The sequence below is a fragment of the Pseudorasbora parva genome, chromosome 22 (assembly GCF_024679245.1).
Source record: "Pseudorasbora parva isolate DD20220531a chromosome 22, ASM2467924v1, whole genome shotgun sequence".
NCBI lineage: Eukaryota > Metazoa > Chordata > Actinopteri > Cypriniformes > Gobionidae > Pseudorasbora > Pseudorasbora parva.
The window spans coordinates 33,516,086-33,533,261 of NC_090193.1; the positions used below are offsets into that span (position 1 = coordinate 33,516,086).

At 39.6% G+C, this 17,176-nt stretch overlaps 1 protein-coding gene across 20 annotated transcripts in view; it reads right to left on the reverse strand.

Moving 5' to 3' along the window:
- The window catches only part of itpr1b (inositol 1,4,5-trisphosphate receptor, type 1b), a 183,666-nt gene that overhangs the window by 49,520 nt on the left and 116,970 nt on the right, over positions 1 to 17,176 (reverse strand). For 11 of the 20 annotated variants that reach the window (XM_067431963.1, XM_067431980.1, XM_067431972.1 and 8 more), the window contains 2 exons: positions 923 to 1,139; positions 585 to 835 (listed from right to left, as the gene is read on the reverse strand). In XM_067431963.1, the coding sequence (XP_067288064.1) occupies positions 585 to 835; positions 923 to 1,139 (468 nt within the window). The remainder of the gene's footprint in view (positions 1 to 584; positions 836 to 922; positions 1,140 to 17,176) is intronic. The other 9 variants (XM_067431981.1, XM_067431977.1, XM_067431978.1 and 6 more) reach the window with 1 other exon arrangement.

Here is a 17,176-nt window from a genome sequence, read left to right on the forward strand (position 1 = left end):
ATATGCTGAATAAAACAAACATGGATATAAAAAAAACTTTTCATATAGTTTCTAAGAATGCTCCAAATGATCAGCTGCTTACCAAGGAAACTTAAAGTATTAATATCAAATTAAAATATCTAATTATCTTGATTTAAGAATGTTTAGATATTTGGACTGGAAACAAGACAAAAATACTAAAAAAAAGCTTCTCTTTTTTTGCAGTGTATTGCTGCTGTTCCACCTTCTAGTTAATTTTTTAATGTTTTTTTGGTTTAGTTTTTGTGTGTGTGTGTGTGTGTGGGGGGGGGGGGGGGTGTCAGGGTTTCTTATATGTAAATTGTGGGGCTTAATGGACAAAAGGTTGGGAACCACTGCGCTAGATTAACATGTTTGACCATTGGCTTCACACCTCATGTCTCTTACAGCATCTCGCAGATGACACAATGTACTAAAAAAGTGGCGCTCAGGAAGTTCAACATCTGAAAAAGGCCTCTAGACCTTGCATTTTTTTGTTCCTCTGACCTGTGTCTGTGTGTTCTGTGTGAATGCTTAGCATTAACAATGCACATTTTTACAAAATATTCTCAAGTTCAGCGGCTGACCTGCAGTTCACGGTTGTGGTTTTCACAGAGCAGCTGCATGAGGCGCAGGATTGGCTGCATGATGGTTATGATCACGCTCATCTCGTTGTCGTCCTGGTTCTTTTCTCCCGTGCTTGTCTGCCCCTCCGCCACATTCAGATGCTCGTCCGCGTCTGCCTCCCTTCGGTAAGCAGTGAAGGCCTTTTTAGTGGCTGTAGAAGCTTCAATAAGTTGCTCCCGCACTTCCTCGGTAACTACAGCAACATCCTTGACTGAAAGATAGGGAGAATTGTATTTGTTTAGAATGCTTTTGTATGTCTAGGTTGAATAGTATACATTTATTCATTATAAACACTTGCCCCGCGGTACTTGTTGTTCTTGTAGGTCCTGACCTTTCTTGCGCGTTTGGGCATCCTTGTCGTTGGCGTCCTCGTCTTTGCGCTTGCTGCCCAGATCGCTGGTGTTCACCGTCACAGTTGCCTTGATCTCTTGCTGGGCCAGCTTCATCCGCTCGTAAAACACTTTAAAGAACTTCTCTGACTTATTGTCACCTGTCAGACGGCAGAAAAACGACCGCTGGAGGGACAGTTAGAAGAGAGAGAGAAAAGCAATGAAACTGAGTTAGCATACTGTAAATGAAAGGTAAAAAAAGGTTGGAGAAGTGAGATGTCATATCATTTTTTTGCCTGAAATTGTAAACTTTTGGCATTAATACAAGTCATAATTTTGCTTTTCATGATCCTTTTCTTTGACCATTAAGACCTGTTCATACCAAGGACGATAACTCTTAAGATAATACAGTTTTATTAATTGTTTATTTAATTTAATAATAAGTCCAATAAAGTCCATAGGGCAACGATTACAATACAGGGGATCGATATATCTGATCAAGTTGTTAACATTTCTGTCAATTGATTAAAATTGTTAAATACAATTAATTACATGATGCGCCGATTAATTAATCAAATTATTCGCAATTAATTAAGCTGAGAAATAACTGTCAAAAGAGAATTTAAAGTCATTATATATATATACATACACACACACATACTACCGGTCAAAAGTTTTAGAACTGTAAGATTTGTTTTATGTTTTTAAAGAAGTCTTAAAGAAGTAATATTGTGCAATACTATTAAAAGATAAAATATCTTTTTTTTATTTTATGATGCTCTAAATAAGAAACTTAATCAGCCAGTAGGTGTCATTCATTCATTCAAAAAACTGACTCATTCAGGAATCATTGAATCATTGGCTCACGTGATTGATTTGCTCAAAATACTGATCCATTCAGAAATTAAACCATTGTGTGTTGCTCGGAGATGCACAACAGTTCATACAGAAACTCACACAGGGATATTTTTGCCCTGATATCTTCAACATATCAATCAATCAACCCTGATATCCCAATCAACATATATATATATAATATATATATATATATATATATATATATATATATATATATATATATATATATATATATATATATATATGTATACACACACACACACACCCTTACATAATCATATTTTTCAAATGCTGAAGGGAATTTGATTTGTTTTATGTGCACCCGTCCCTCGTACCGGTGCACAAGGGGTTAAGTTAGCACCGGGGCGCAGCCATGCTCCTAAGCTGAGTTCTCACGTCCCTCCCTCCCCTCCACCCTGTTTACTGCCAACCAGACTCACACCACTGCGGTTACATAACCATCTCTGTGCGGCCCAACACACACACACACACACGCGCAAACTCCCAGCAATTAACACGGAAATAACCTGGAGTGCCTCCCTCAGCTCACCTGAATTTACACCATCTGTCTCAACACTGTCCCAAGTGCTACAAGGCTTGCACAGTCAACACGTTTGCACAAACAAGCACACAGCATCTCATTCACAGTGTGCTTTCCAAAGAAAACACTTCTGAACCCAAAAAAGGTCATGCTAAATTGTATTGTGTTTTAAAAATATAACATCAGAGACTGAATATTAAAATAAAACTTTCAGTTCCTTCTATGAATAAATGCGGCCCGCTGGTTATGTAGTGTTTTTCTCTGGTATATCCTGTCCTACTTTTGCTCGATTTTCCACCTTACATAAGTCAGTAATCAGCTGAGTGGCAGAGGGAATAGCAGCGATAGACTGCTCATGCACGCTCGCACAGGATGCAGGGGAAAAAATAGGAGGGGACAAGAGCGCAAAGGAAAATCCTGCCCTACTTTTTCGAGCCAAACAGGCACGGAGTGAGTGTGTGATGCGCGACACAAGGAGGGAGGGTGAGGAGTGCAAGTTATCAGCAGAATTCTGGGGCTCGTTACATAACCAGCCTTCTTTCCAGGTTAACAGTGAACTCAGTCATTCAGGCCACTTTCAAACAACGGCGAGGGAAAGAAAAAACGCAACACACCCACAGCGGTGCACACACACACATTATACACAAAACAGATGTACTTAAAAAATGATTAATCTGCTCCGGTGCATCCAGTAAACCTTGGGACGTCATCGGACAACTTGCATTTTAAATACGAACTAACTTTATAATCTCTTTCTGTGAATGACCTTTTTGTTAAATACTCCTTACTCAAGTTAACTGAAGGCAGTCCTGACACCGAACCGATCGTTCCAAGAGATTTAAATGTGAAGCAAATCAACAGGTTATGTAAGAGTGGAGGAGAAGTGGAGTTTATAGCATTACGGCATTCAAATGTGCAAGTCTCATGACTGCTCTAATAAACAAGATGGCCACATCAGATGCGCCGCTGCAGTAAACATGTCAACACCTGACTGCCATATGACGCACATCCAAGAAAACAGCAAAACAGTGGAAAAGGTTGAGAAAATAAGCATGCAAAGGGTTTTCCAGGTGTTAGGTAGGAGTCTTAAACCTTTTCCAGGCCAATGACCTGGATAAAAGATCGGGGACCTCAGTAACCAATTGTATAAAACATAATGGGTGTTGCATTTTTAAGCCTGTTTTAAAAGAACAATAAGAAGTCATGTTTGCTTAAGTTCATTATGACACCTGCATTCCAAAGCCCTGATTAACTAGCTTCCCATTAGCTTTAGATTTCTTAGCTTTAACTGGAGTTAAATTATACAGCGCTTCTCAAAATGAAGGTATTTCCTAGTCCACTCCTTAGGAGGCTTTTAGGCTAGAGTCCTCCTCAGCTTTTAAGGCTAGGATGAGAAGGTTTAGTAAGGCCGGGGACACGCTGCAAGCGTGCTGTGAGTGTCTCGGCTGCGTGGCATGTCCGTTTTTATTTCAGCTTCCATGTTAACCGGTTAGAGCTTGCACACTGCCTGCGTGGAATACGCGTGCATGCTTCTAATAGAAGAGACGCCTATTTTTCACGCGACACGCGAGCGTGTTGGAAGCGTTTCCAGGCAAAATAGAATAGGAAAACATGTTTATATCGCATTTTGACACAAATATATATTAATAAATGTCATTTTCATGTTTCGAAAGTCTGTAGGTTAACATAAATGCAGAGATAGGCCTAATTGTAATAATAAAAAACAACATAATTATCGATATGAAATATTAAACCTGTCAATACAGAACAAAATATTCTGTAGCCTATTTTGCCGTCAATGCCATAGATATGTATGATCAATAGGCTACTGCAGACGTTGTCTTTGCTGTATCAATAGGCAATATATTTATATTATTTAACATGAAGTATAGGGCTTCCCTGTACATTAATACCAGCAGCAGCGCCGCGTCAGACACGCTTCTGGTGTGCAAAGACAGAGAAAACGCCAGGCAGCCCGCCCGCGGATGACACGCAACAGAAACGCCACGCTCACCACGCTGTCTCCGGCCTAAGTGTGCATGACTACATCATAAAATCTTCCGATTTAACAAAATACTTTATATTAAGCATCTTTTTATAAACTAACTTTCTATTAGTGCAGTAGAGGTAATAACAACCAACTGTGGTCTCCCAGTGGTTTATGCACATTTATGTTTATGCATTATGTGATTAACTTACAACAAAATGAGGTTCATTCTCGTGCTACGCAGCACGCTTGAGCTTCAGCAAGAACCAATGAGGTTCATTCTCATGTTACGCAGCACGTTTGAGCTTCAGCAAGAACCAATGAGGTTCATTCTCGTGTTACGCAGCACGCTTGAGCTTCAGCAAGAACCAATGAGGTTCATTCTCATGTTACGCAGCACGTTTGAGCTTCAGCAAGAACCAATGAGGTTCATTCTAGTGTTACGCATCACGCTTGAGCTTCCTCAAGAACCAATGAGGTTCATTCTAGTGTTACGCATCACGCTTGAGCTTCAGCAAGAACCAATGAGGTTCATTCTCGTGTTACGCAGCACGTTTGAGCTTCCTCAAGAACCAATGAGGTTCATTCTCGTGTTACGCAGCACGCTTGAGCTTCAGCAAGAACCAATGAGGTTCATTCTCGTGTTACGCAGCACGTTTGAGCTTCCTCAAGAACCAATGAGGTTCATTCTCGTGTTACGCATCACGTTTGAGCTTCCTCAAGAACCAATGAGGTTCATTCTCGTGTTACGCAGCACGTTTGAGCTTCAGCAAGAACCAATGAGGTTCATTCTCATGTTACGCAGCACGTTTGAGCTTCAGCAAGAACCAATGAGGTTCATTCTCGTGTTACGCAGCACGCTTGAGCTTCAGCAAGAACCAATGAGGTTCATTCTAGTGTTACGCATCACGCTTGAGCTTCCTCAAGAACCAATGAGGTTCATTCTAGTGTTACGCATCACGCTTGAGCTTCCTCAAGAACCAATGAGGTTCATTCTAGTGTTACGCATCACGCTTGAGCTTCAGCAAGAACCAATGAGGTTCATTCTAGTGTTACGCATCACGCTTGAGCTTCCTCAAGAACCAATGAGGTTCATTCTAGTGTTACGCATCACGCTTGAGCTTCAGCAAGAACCAATGAGGTTCATTCTCGTGTTACGCAGCACGTTTGAGCTTCAGCAAGAACCAATGAGGTTCATTCTCATGTTACGCAGCACGTTTGAGCTTCAGCAAGAACCAATGAGGTTCATTCTAGTGTTACGCATCACGCTTGAGCTTCCTCAAGAACCAATGAGGTTCATTCTAGTGTTACGCATCACGCTTGAGCTTCAGCAAGAACCAATGAGGTTCATTCTCGTGTTACGCAGCACATTTGAGCCTCAGCAAGAACCAATGAGGTTCATTCTCGTGTTACGCAGCATGCTTGAGCTTCAGCAAGAACCAATGAGGTTCATTCTCGTGTTACGCAGCACACTTGAGCTTCAGCAAGAACCAATGAGGTTCATTCTCGTGTTACGCATCACGCTTGAGCTTCCTCAAGAACCAATGAGGTTCATTCTCATGTTACGCAGCACTCTTGAGCTTCAGCAAGAACCAATGAGGTTCATTCTCGTGTTACGCATCACGCTTGAGCTTCCTCAAGAACCAATGAGGTTCATTCTCATGTTACGCATCACGCTTGAGCTTCCTCAAGAACCAATGAGGTTCATTCTCATGTTACGCATCACGCTTGAGCTTCAGCAAGAACCAATGAGGTTCATTCTCGTGTTACGCAGCACACTTGAGCTTCAGCAAGAACCAATGAGGTTCATTCTCGTGTTACGCAGCACGTTTGAGCTTCCTCAAGAACCAATGAGGTTCATTCTCATGTTACGCAGCACGCTTGAGCTTCCTCAAGAACCAATGAGGTTCATTCTCGGGTTACGCAGCACGCTTGAGCTTCAGCAAGAACCAATGAGGTTCATTCTCGTGTTACGCATCACGCTTGAGCTTCCTCAAGAACCAATGAGGTTCATTCTCATGTTACGCAGCACGCTTGAGCTTCAGCAAGAACCAATGAGGTTCATTCTCATGTTACGCATCACGCTTGAGCTTCCTCAAGAACCAATGAGGTTCATTCTCGTGTTACGCATCACGCTTGAGCTTCCTCAAGAACCAATGAGGTTCATTCTCATGTTACGCAGCACGCTTGAGCTTCAGCAAGAACCAATGAGGTTCATTCTCGTGTTACACATCACGCTTGAGCTTCAGCAAGAACCAATGAGGTTCATTCTCATGTTACGCATCACGCTTGAGCTTCCTCAAGAACCAATGAGGTTCATTCTTGTGTTACGCAGCACATTTGAGCTTCCGCAAGAACCAATGAGGTTCATTCTCTTGATAAGCAGGGCGTTTGAGCTTCAGTGAGAAGCATTGAGGTTCATTCCCGTGTTATGTTCGCTGATCAATGTTTAAATGTGAAGAAAAGTCTACATTTAATCTGTTTATAATATAAAGCGATCACATCTTTTTACGATCTCTTTATGAACTTTTTGAAGCATCGTAGGTTTCAATGGAGAATACAGAACGGGCTCAGATTTTATTACAAATATCTTAATTTGTCTTCTGAAGATGAACGAAAATCTTGTAATTAATGACAGAATTTACATTTTTGGGTGAACTATCCCTTTAGATATAAAAATGTTAAATGTAAAAATGAATGTAAAACAAGCTTTTCCATCACCTATTGCTGTAATTTCCAAATACTTAATAACTTTGGTACTCGTTCCTATCCGTAGGAACACTGAGTGTTGCGGATATTGATATAAAATTGTCCAAGGTTGTACGAGCTGCATACAATCAGCTTGGTGCACTTAATAGACATGCATGAACTTTATGCGCTGCATGACACAAGTGCACATGGGTCTTCATAACTCGTGAGAAAGGAAAAAGTGGCTGAGTAGGTGATTTAGAACAAAGAGCACACCCTCCTACGTGATAAGAAGTCAGGGTGAAGACATTTATAATGTTACAAAAGATTTCTATTTCAAATAAATTCTGTTCTTTTGAACATTCTATTCATCAAGGAATCCAGAGAAAAAATTTCACAGTTTCTACAAAAAATATCAAGCAGCACAATCATTTTCAACACTTATAATAAGAAATAAACTTTTGATCAAATAAATTATGAGCATAAGATACTTTTCTTTCCATAACGTTTAAAAAAATATATCTTACAGACCCTAAACATTTAAATAGTATAATAGCTGGACATAATCTATTATGCGTGTATAATTTCTCCCTATTATAAGTTTTAAAGGCTGTCGGATCCCTTGCCAATGTTGTTGCCTTTTATTCCCATCTAATCCTAAATGAAGGCCTGTGTTAGCACTTGAACCCATCATAACTTAATTACAAGTCATCAACATCAACAAGCCAATCCAGGCAAGGTGACCAGCCACAATCCAACAGGAAGTAGACTTTGCGTGTGCAGGTGAACGTGGGCAGTTCTCTAATAGCAGCTTCAACGCACAAAGCAAAAGGTCAACCAACAACCTCCTCCCGTCCCCTTCTCGTCTATCCGAGCTCTTGGCATCAACAAGAGGATGTTGTGTAAGATCTATTTATACATGTGAGCTTAATCAGTGCTGCCGTTGTGCCCACCCAGCCACGTAACCACGGGAACGGCTTGGGATGCGGGGAGATGTCGACGGGTGGCATACGGCACGTCCTTCACACTTCAACAGCAGCTGAGAGTCTGCAATACGACGCACATAGATGCACAAACTCAAGGATTTCAAGCTCACTCACAAATGCATTAGTGAACACTAAGGATCCCGCACAGGGCATGGAGATGGAGGGGGTGGGTGAACTCTATAAAGCCTACTGTATCATATTTGATACTCAAATTTCTAAGGACTCTAAATAAGCAACATGATACAAACTTTGCTGTAAAATCTGTTACACACACATGGGTGAACGTGATTTCAACAAGTGCAACATGTTCTTGGATCAACATCTTTGTTGTTCCTGGAATAACATTTCAATCAATCAATCAATCAATCAATCAATACAATCAATTAGTTTCGAGGGACAAGTATACATGTCATGTCAAGTTTAGGCTACAACCAGGGTTATGTGCATCTATATCAGTGTTATTCACCATCATTTCCATCTAAATTTAGGGATAAGTTAGTGGTAGGGTCATGGCTGGACTTAGGCTAAAATTCATTCCTGGACAAATTCAAAAGCACGGCACCACTGGACTCTAGAGCAGAGAAGACGTGTTCTCTAGAGTGAAAAATCATGCTTCTCTGTCAGGCGATCTGATGAGTCTGGGTTTGGAGGTTGCCAGGAGAAGGGTACTTGCCTGACTGCATTGTGCCAAGCGTAAAGTTTGGTGTAGGGGGGATTCTGGTGTGTTCCAAAACATTTGTCAATATAGTGTACATACAATCCTCTTCAGGTTGTGATTCACTTGTCTTTTTGCTGTGAATTATTTAACGATTTTTATAAAGTAAAGGTAACAATAATTTTTATATTGTTGGTAATACTTCAAGATGAACATTTACTGGATTAAAGCAATTTAGTTTTACTTGATCATCCATATATAATTTCAAACATCAGGCTTTTGAGGAACTTCTTTTGTTCATCTCTATCATCATTATGTTGCATTGAATTATATGTACAGAGCTTTGATAATAAAGCATTTAAAAATCATCTTACTAAGACACTGGAGATATGAAGACTGATATATTCATATGGACTTTATGCAAGTAATCTCCTATATTGTTATTAGTGATCTCACTAATTTACATTAAAAGCTTTGAGAATGTAATCTTACTTTTTGCCCATATAAATATCAGCTACTGCATATTTTTGCTCAGTTTGGGCCTCTGGATAAAATTAAGATTTGTTTACAATAACTAAAAGAACATTCTGATTTTCTGAATATTATTTCACATACAGTGGCTTTACAGATATAATATAATAAAGCTATAATGCGGCAAAGGTCAGCTTTATACGCAAGTGCTGCACTCTCACACTCACACCTTTTGTGCTTGATTACGCTTGTGTGTGTCCGGTTATGTCTTGTGAGCTGTTTGGAGTTTACTGTAAACAGGGAAGGCTGTGGGCAAAAACAGAGATATGCAGATGACTAACTTCAAGTGCACAGAACATCTCCAAGGACGATTCTGACCCTGACAAAGTCTGAAAAGGCGTGTAAATATTTATAGGTCATGGAATTAACAAACATATAAGCACCTCCCACACACACACACACACACACACTGAGTGCTTGTTTCGGGCTGAGTTATGTAGGTCATAAGTTAATGTTTAACCGAGATGCGTGCACTTATGTGGCAGGCGACAGGTGCGGGGTGTGACCTGAAACCTCGGGAGGAGTCGTCGCATTTGAGTTTGTATCCCACTCCGCCTGATGCCATTTTTACAATATTACATAACATGCCTGACTATAGAAAAATCAGAGGTTTTGGGTTCAAAAAGTGTCATATTGCTATTCTTTTGCATCTCCTGTACTTTAAACATCAATGAGAAGATTGAAATGGAGCCATGTCAGAAGCTGACCAGATGATGACAGACGGAATTTAAAAAAAGAATCCGGTAATAGTGTGAAAACAAAAGCCCTGACCTCTGAATCCCAATCTAAAGCCAAATTGCTAAGGCTCTGGAATGGAGACCCTTATTTCCCCTCCCAGGTGTTCTAATACACATTTCTATTTATAAATCGCTGAGCCTTATGTGCATGCGTACGTGCCAGCTAGAAATAACATGGCACATCCCTCAAATTCAAATTAATGTGTCACTTTCTCTTTTTAAAAGAGACTAACATGCAACACATGCTAAAGCCATTTGAGAAGGCTTAAAGGGATAGTCCACTCATAAAGAATTACAATTCTGTCGTTTACTCACAAAGGATGATATTTTGAAGAACATTTCAAATGTTTTTGCCCATATGAGTCAAAAAAATAAATAAATAAAATAAAATAAATCACACAAGCAAAAACATTTTAGGTAAACTATCCTGTGCCAATTTTACATTATTTATACACTATTATAGTATATATTAATATTTAGAACCTTTTTACATTTTAGTTTAGATTTGGGATTGTAGCTTATGTGCTTTTGTGATTTTTTTCAATTTCTTTATATACAGCGATCAGGCATAACATTATGACGTGCGTGTGCGGGTCCCCATTTAGTTGCTAAAATAGCTCTGACCCGTCATGGACTTCACTAGACCCCTGAGGGTGTGCTGTGGTATCTGGCACCAAGATGTTAGCAGCAGATCATTTAAGTCCTGTAAGTCGTGAGGTGGGGCCTCCATGGATTGGACTTGTTTGTTTGTTTGTGCATCAATGAGCCTTGGCCCCTGTCACTGGTTCACCTCTGTTCCTTCCTTGGACCACTTTTGACAGATACTAACCACTGCAGACCAGGAACACCCCACAAGAGCTGCAGTTTTGGAGATGCTCTGACCCAGTCGTCTAGCCATCACAATTTGGCCTTTGCCAAACTCGCTCAAATCCTTACGCTTTCCCATTTTTCCTGCTGCTAACACATCAACTTTGAGGACAAAATGTTCACTTCATGTGTAATACATTTCCCACCCACTAACAGGCGTCGTTATGAAGAGATAATCATTGTTATTAATTTCACCGGTCATATTGTTATGCCTGATCGGTGTATAGCTTAAATGAATTTTTATAATTTCAAATATTTTAGTTAGTTTTAGTTAACAATAACAGCACTGGAACTATCGTTTTAATATGTGGGTCTCTGGAATACTTGATTCTAATTGGTCAATTGTGACATTACATAGTCAAATATCTTAGAATAATGACAGGTAAGCTATGTGATATATGTGGTCGTCTTGTAACATATTTCCTACATTTTTCATATCATTCTGCCTTTTCTCATGTAATATAATAATTTCAACTCTAAGCAACAGCATTGTGCTTTCACTCTCAAAAGCTATGCTGCATAAAAATGTATTATTAATAACTGTCTATTTATAAATGGACCTTGGCAGTATATGATCTTCTAGAATGTATTAGCAGAGTATTTTACATCCTTCTGTCACAGAGGAATGTCTTCTCCAACGTCATAGAGCGGAGATTGTGTGTGTGTGTGATTTACTGGTTGAGCGTCTTAGGCTTTCTGCCCACTTGCTTCAGAACGAGTGGGCGACGGCTTCCGTCACGGGTCATCCAGAACCTGGCTGTTCTCACACACTCTGCTTTTGCACTGTACTCTCGCTGTCTCTCGCTCCCTCCTACTCCTGCTTGAGCATTGCTCACCACAGATGAAGTCCCGTCTGCTCTTCCGACTTCTGTCTGGCCTGGAGGTTTTACATTATATAGCCAGAGGAATACAGGCCTCATTTCAGGATGGATATTTCCACCTCCCTAATTTCTATTCGGTTCACTGTGGGACACTTCAAGTGAGTGTAACTGGAGCTCATGTATCCTGTGATCTCATCACTTTTCAAAGGCATCCGGTGACTTTTAGATTACTCTGGTGGGCGGTTTAGGAAAAGCAATAATAAACTTGAGGCCTAGTCATGCCAAATGCAAATTTTGAGATTTTAAAAGTGGCAAAATTAGCCACAACGATGCTAAGGTGTTGAGGGTGATCGCCATGGCATATCATAACAATATAATTCAGCAATAAGCCTCATTAATGGAGGCCAGGTCCATTTTTTTAAACGATCAGATCAAAACGTTTTGAAAATCAAATTAATTACATGCCGACTTTTTGGGACTTTAGCTTATTCACCGTATCCCCCAGAGATAGATAAGGTCATACATACCATTCTCATCTCCGTGCATGCCATAACTCTGTCTGACACACACCGCTAGCCTAGCTTAGCACAAAGACTGGAGGTAAATGGCTTCATTTGGCCTACTGCTGATTAAGAGACTAAATAACACCAACGTTTTCCTATTAAAATGTTGTGATGTGTATAGTTATATATCATTCACTAAGACTGACGGAAAATGAAAAGTTGCGATTTTCTAGACCGAAAAAAGCTAGGAACTATACTTTCATTCATGCGTAATAATCCATGGGTGCAGCGGCGCAATGATATTACGCAGCGCCTGAAAACAGGCTAGCTTCTGTCAACATAACCAATGTGACCACCTGCTTGCACAGAGAGCGTGCTGGGGACCATTTTTAGGCGCTGTGTAATATCATTGCTCCGCTGCAGCAGCAATGTTCCCTGATTAATACGCAGGAATGAAAGTGTAGGCCATATCGGTCTAGAAAATCACAACTTTTCATTTTCCATCGGTTTTTAGTACACATATACACATCACAATATGTAAATAGGAAAATATTGGCGTTATTTTGTCTCTAATTGAGCAGTTATTGAGCACTTTTGGAGCCGTTTACCTCCAGTCTTTGAGCCAAGCTAGGCTAGCGGTGTGCGCGTCAGACAGAGTTATGGCACGCACAGCGATGATTATCTATATCATTACGGTGAAAAAGCTAACGTCCCAAAAAATCAGTGTGTTCCTTTAATTTGATTTTTATTTAATTTTATTTTTAATCTAAGAATGTACATATCCTCCATAAAAGAGGCTTATTGTTGTATAATATTTTTTATGATATGCCATGGTGATCACCCTCAACACCTTAGCATCAATGTGGCTAATTTTGCCACTTTTAAAATCTCAAAATTTGCATTTGGCATGTCTAGGCCTCTAGTCTGTGTTTATTATTGCTTTTCCTAAAACGCCCACCAGAGTAATGAAAATGGTATGTATCAGGGTTGCCAGGTTTTCACAACAAAACCTGCCCAATTGGCACAATTTTTTCCCTGGTTAAAAAAAGCCTGAAAATATATGTTTTTTGCCAGGCTAAAATTAGTATTTCCAGGGCTAAATATAACATAATTGGAGTCACCGGACATGAAAAAACACCCCGTGGCAATAGTGTTAAAGTAGCTAATTCTGCGGGAAAACCATGGACTTGGCAACAGTGGTATGGACTTATCTAACTCTGGGGGATACGGTGAATAAGCTAAAGTCCCAAAAAGTGTATTTATAAGCACAATAAAAACACCACAGTATACCAAAGTCTGTATAATTACAAAAGGATTAATTATAATAATGATAATTTTATAAGAATAAAATTTGAAAATATATATTAATTTAAAAAAATGATATTTTCAAAAATAATGGTAATTATACAACAGTGATGCTACCTTGAACAAATACATCTTAAGATTTTTTTTTTTGGTTTCAGTGCATTTTTTTTTTATTAATGCAGATTTGAGTCTAGTTAGACTTCAATTTTTGATCAAAAATACAGTAATAACAGTAATATTCTAAAATAGTATTGACATATAAAATAACCGTTTTCTATTTTAATATATTTTAAAAAGTAATGAGCATTACTAGCATTAAGCATGGCAATAAGCAAAAAATACTCTCCTGTCACTTTTGATCAACTTAATGCATCCACTCTAAATAAAAGTATTAATTTATTTCTTCCAAAATATATATATATATGTGTATATTTATAAATGTATAATTTATACTGAACAAAAACAAACTAGAATGTCTGTTTGACAGCGACTCAACAAGATATCCCCCTAACAAATGAGTGGAAAAATTATTTGCATTTGAGTCACGTCCTCTTGTCAAGCCTTTCCACAATAGCAGCTTTTTTCACTGCAGAAAAAAACAGCAAGGCCTAAATAGAGCGAGATGAACCTCGAAGCACAGGTCAAGTTGGGCACAGTGACTAAATTAAACAGCAATGCCCATGTAAAAGAAGCCTTGCACAATATTGTTGATTGGGAAATTCCCACGTTCTTACTGTATTGTTTTAGCTGGTCCATATTAGGCATGTGGTAAAGCCATGGGCAAGTGCGCGCACATATTTAGAAATGCACTTCCACACAGAGTTGGAAGTTGGGGAGGGCTAGACAGCATGTGGTTGAGCCCTGTCCCACTTCTCTTTGTGTTCACTAACACACTTCCCCTCAGCTGGCACACACCTCGTACTACATTGCCCGCTTTGCTCGCTCTGCCTTCAACTTTTGCATAATCTTTCTGCTTCCTTATTATTCAGTCCATTACCTCTCTCTCTCTCTCACTCACTCTCCTCATCTTCCATCCCTCTTTTTCCCTTTCCCTGGTAACAGTGTGTGTTATCCTGACGACCACCCCAGAATACCTCTGTAAACAAACAAATCGTGGAGGGGAATTGGCTTGTGTTGTTGTGCAGCTTCCAAACAAATGCCTCTCTGTGCACGAACCAGGCCAGCGGCTCCACATTATGCAAGTCAAAGTAATGCGATTCCTCCTCTGATATGTTTCAATTCGCTAGGCACCACAAAAGGCCACTTGTATAGCTATAATGAGGACAGAAAAACAAAAAGTTGGTGTCTCTTCTTTTCATGGAAGCAGAATTAAACCAAATCATTAAACCAGCCTTTTTTGAAATCGATCGATTTGAGGTCACGTTTACCGTTGTTCGGTCAACAGTGTGGTGCAGGGATGATGTCAAATCTCAGAAGACTAATTCGCCAGCGGTTCCCTCGAGATTTTCATAGTGGTTTTTAAAATAGAGGTTTCAAGGGTATGAGTAAAATAAGGTCTGTGGTAAACACAAGTTGACTATACTTGGACAGTTTGTTCTGCAACGTAAATTACACAAACTCACATACCAAACCTTCTAGGTACTTAATAGAAACATCCCTTTTTCTTAAATAAACTTCTTAAAAACAGCTTTGAAATTCGCGTTTTTGATATGGGTGTGTGTAATTTACATTGTAGAACAAAACGTCCAAGAAATGTCTAAATGTTTACCACAGACCTTATTTTACTCATAAAATGGAAGAAAAAAAAAACATGAAAAAAAAAAAACACTGGAAAATCACAAGGGAACCGTTGGCGAACCACTGCAGGATTTTGAACAATCGGGACAAAAAGTTTGCCACGCAGATTCCGGTATTGGATTAAGATGGTTATGCGAATTTGTCGTGCTGACCAACAGAAAGATGTTTGGTTTGAAAAAAAAGTTCCATGTAAGTAGTGCTCTATACATCACTATGATATTGGCAATGGACCCTTTTTTGTGACCACATTACCCCTCTGTTCTACTCGCACCGCTCTGAGTGGGTTTCGAACCGGCGTTTACGGCATTAGGGGTGGATGTGCAAACAAAGATGCTAAAGAATGTTTCACTTCTCCTTCTGTACCAGGTGACTAAGTACAGTCATCCAATCACACGGCTTTTTTCATCAATGTTATTCCGATGATGCGCAACAGTGCTGCGCTTACTGACTCAACTAACCTTTAAAGAGCCTCGAGATATGATCTGGCAAACCTCCAATCACTTGCCATGTCTACATTTTTATCAAAAAGCTTTAGGGAGAAAAAAATCCCTAGATCAAAAAACATGTCTGGGCCACATTTGACCACAAAAACAAAAGATAAAATGTTCCCTATTTGAGTAACCTACTTTTTTTATGATGGCATTATTTGTATTATTTTAATAATTCAATTAAAATTTTCAAGTAAAACTTGTTTTGTTTTTTTTATAATAAAAATACAATACATATTTCAATTATATATTTAAATAATTATAATAAAACGTATATTACACACACTCACACAACAAATATTCCTAAATATTCCTTATATTATAACTTATGTTTAACACAGAGCTTATTTACTCTAATTTTACTTTAAATTGAAAAAAAAAAAAAAAAAACACATCATAAAACAAAATCCACAACTACAGCAACTCAATTCCAATAGCAATTTGAGGGCTCGGGAGAATCGCGTGAGGATGAAAACGTTTCCCGTGCAGATTGCGCTTATGTGTAAGATGGTCGTGTGAAATTTGTCACGCTGACCGACAGAAAGCTGCTTCAGTGTAAGTAGTGCTTCATACATCGCTACACTATTGACAATGGACCCTTTTTGCACTTGAAATTTTGCTAATGTGACCGCGCAACCCCTCCGGTCTACTCGCCCCGACCCGAGTGGGATTCGAACAAGAGTTTACAGGATTAGAGGCGGGTATGCTAACGAAAACGCTAAAGGCCGAGCCACTAAAGACTCTTGAGGGCTTAGGGGAGTGAGGTCTATTTGCACAGCTCTTACTAGCTGGCCTCCATTACACCCCTCTAAACCACACACGGATCCAGTCACGGCACTATTGCCACCCTTCCAGTTCTACTTGTACTGCTAATGTCAGTGACTAGTGCACTTCTTGAGGCCAGGGTAGTGAGGTTTCCTCGAACAGCTCTTACTAGCTTACTCACTACGTTACACTCACCCCCCCTAAACCTCACCATCCATGTCACAGCTCTTATTAATTGGCCTCCATTACACGATTAAAATATTTCATGGTACCATAGCCAAAGAACAGTGGCCCGTGACAGTGGCCCACTTCACTTCTCCTTCTATACCAGGTGACTCAGTCGAGTCATCCAATCACACGGCTTCTTTAATCAATGTTATTCCGATGATGCGCAAGTGCTGCGCTTACTGACTCAACTAACCTTTAAAGAGCCTCGAGATATGATCTGGCAAACCTCCAATCACTTGCCATGTCTACATTTTTATCAATAATCTTAAAGGTTTATTCAACCCAAAATGAAATTTCTTTCATTAATGACTCACCCCAATGACGTTGCACACCCGTAAGACCTCCGTTCATCCTCGGAACACAGTTTAAGATATTTTAGATTTAGTCCGAGGGCTTTCTGTCCTTTGAATGTAAGTGTATGCCCAGCTGCTGTCCACGTCCAGAAGGTAATGAAAACATCATCAAAGTAGTCCATATGTGACATCAGTCGGTTAGTTAGACTCTT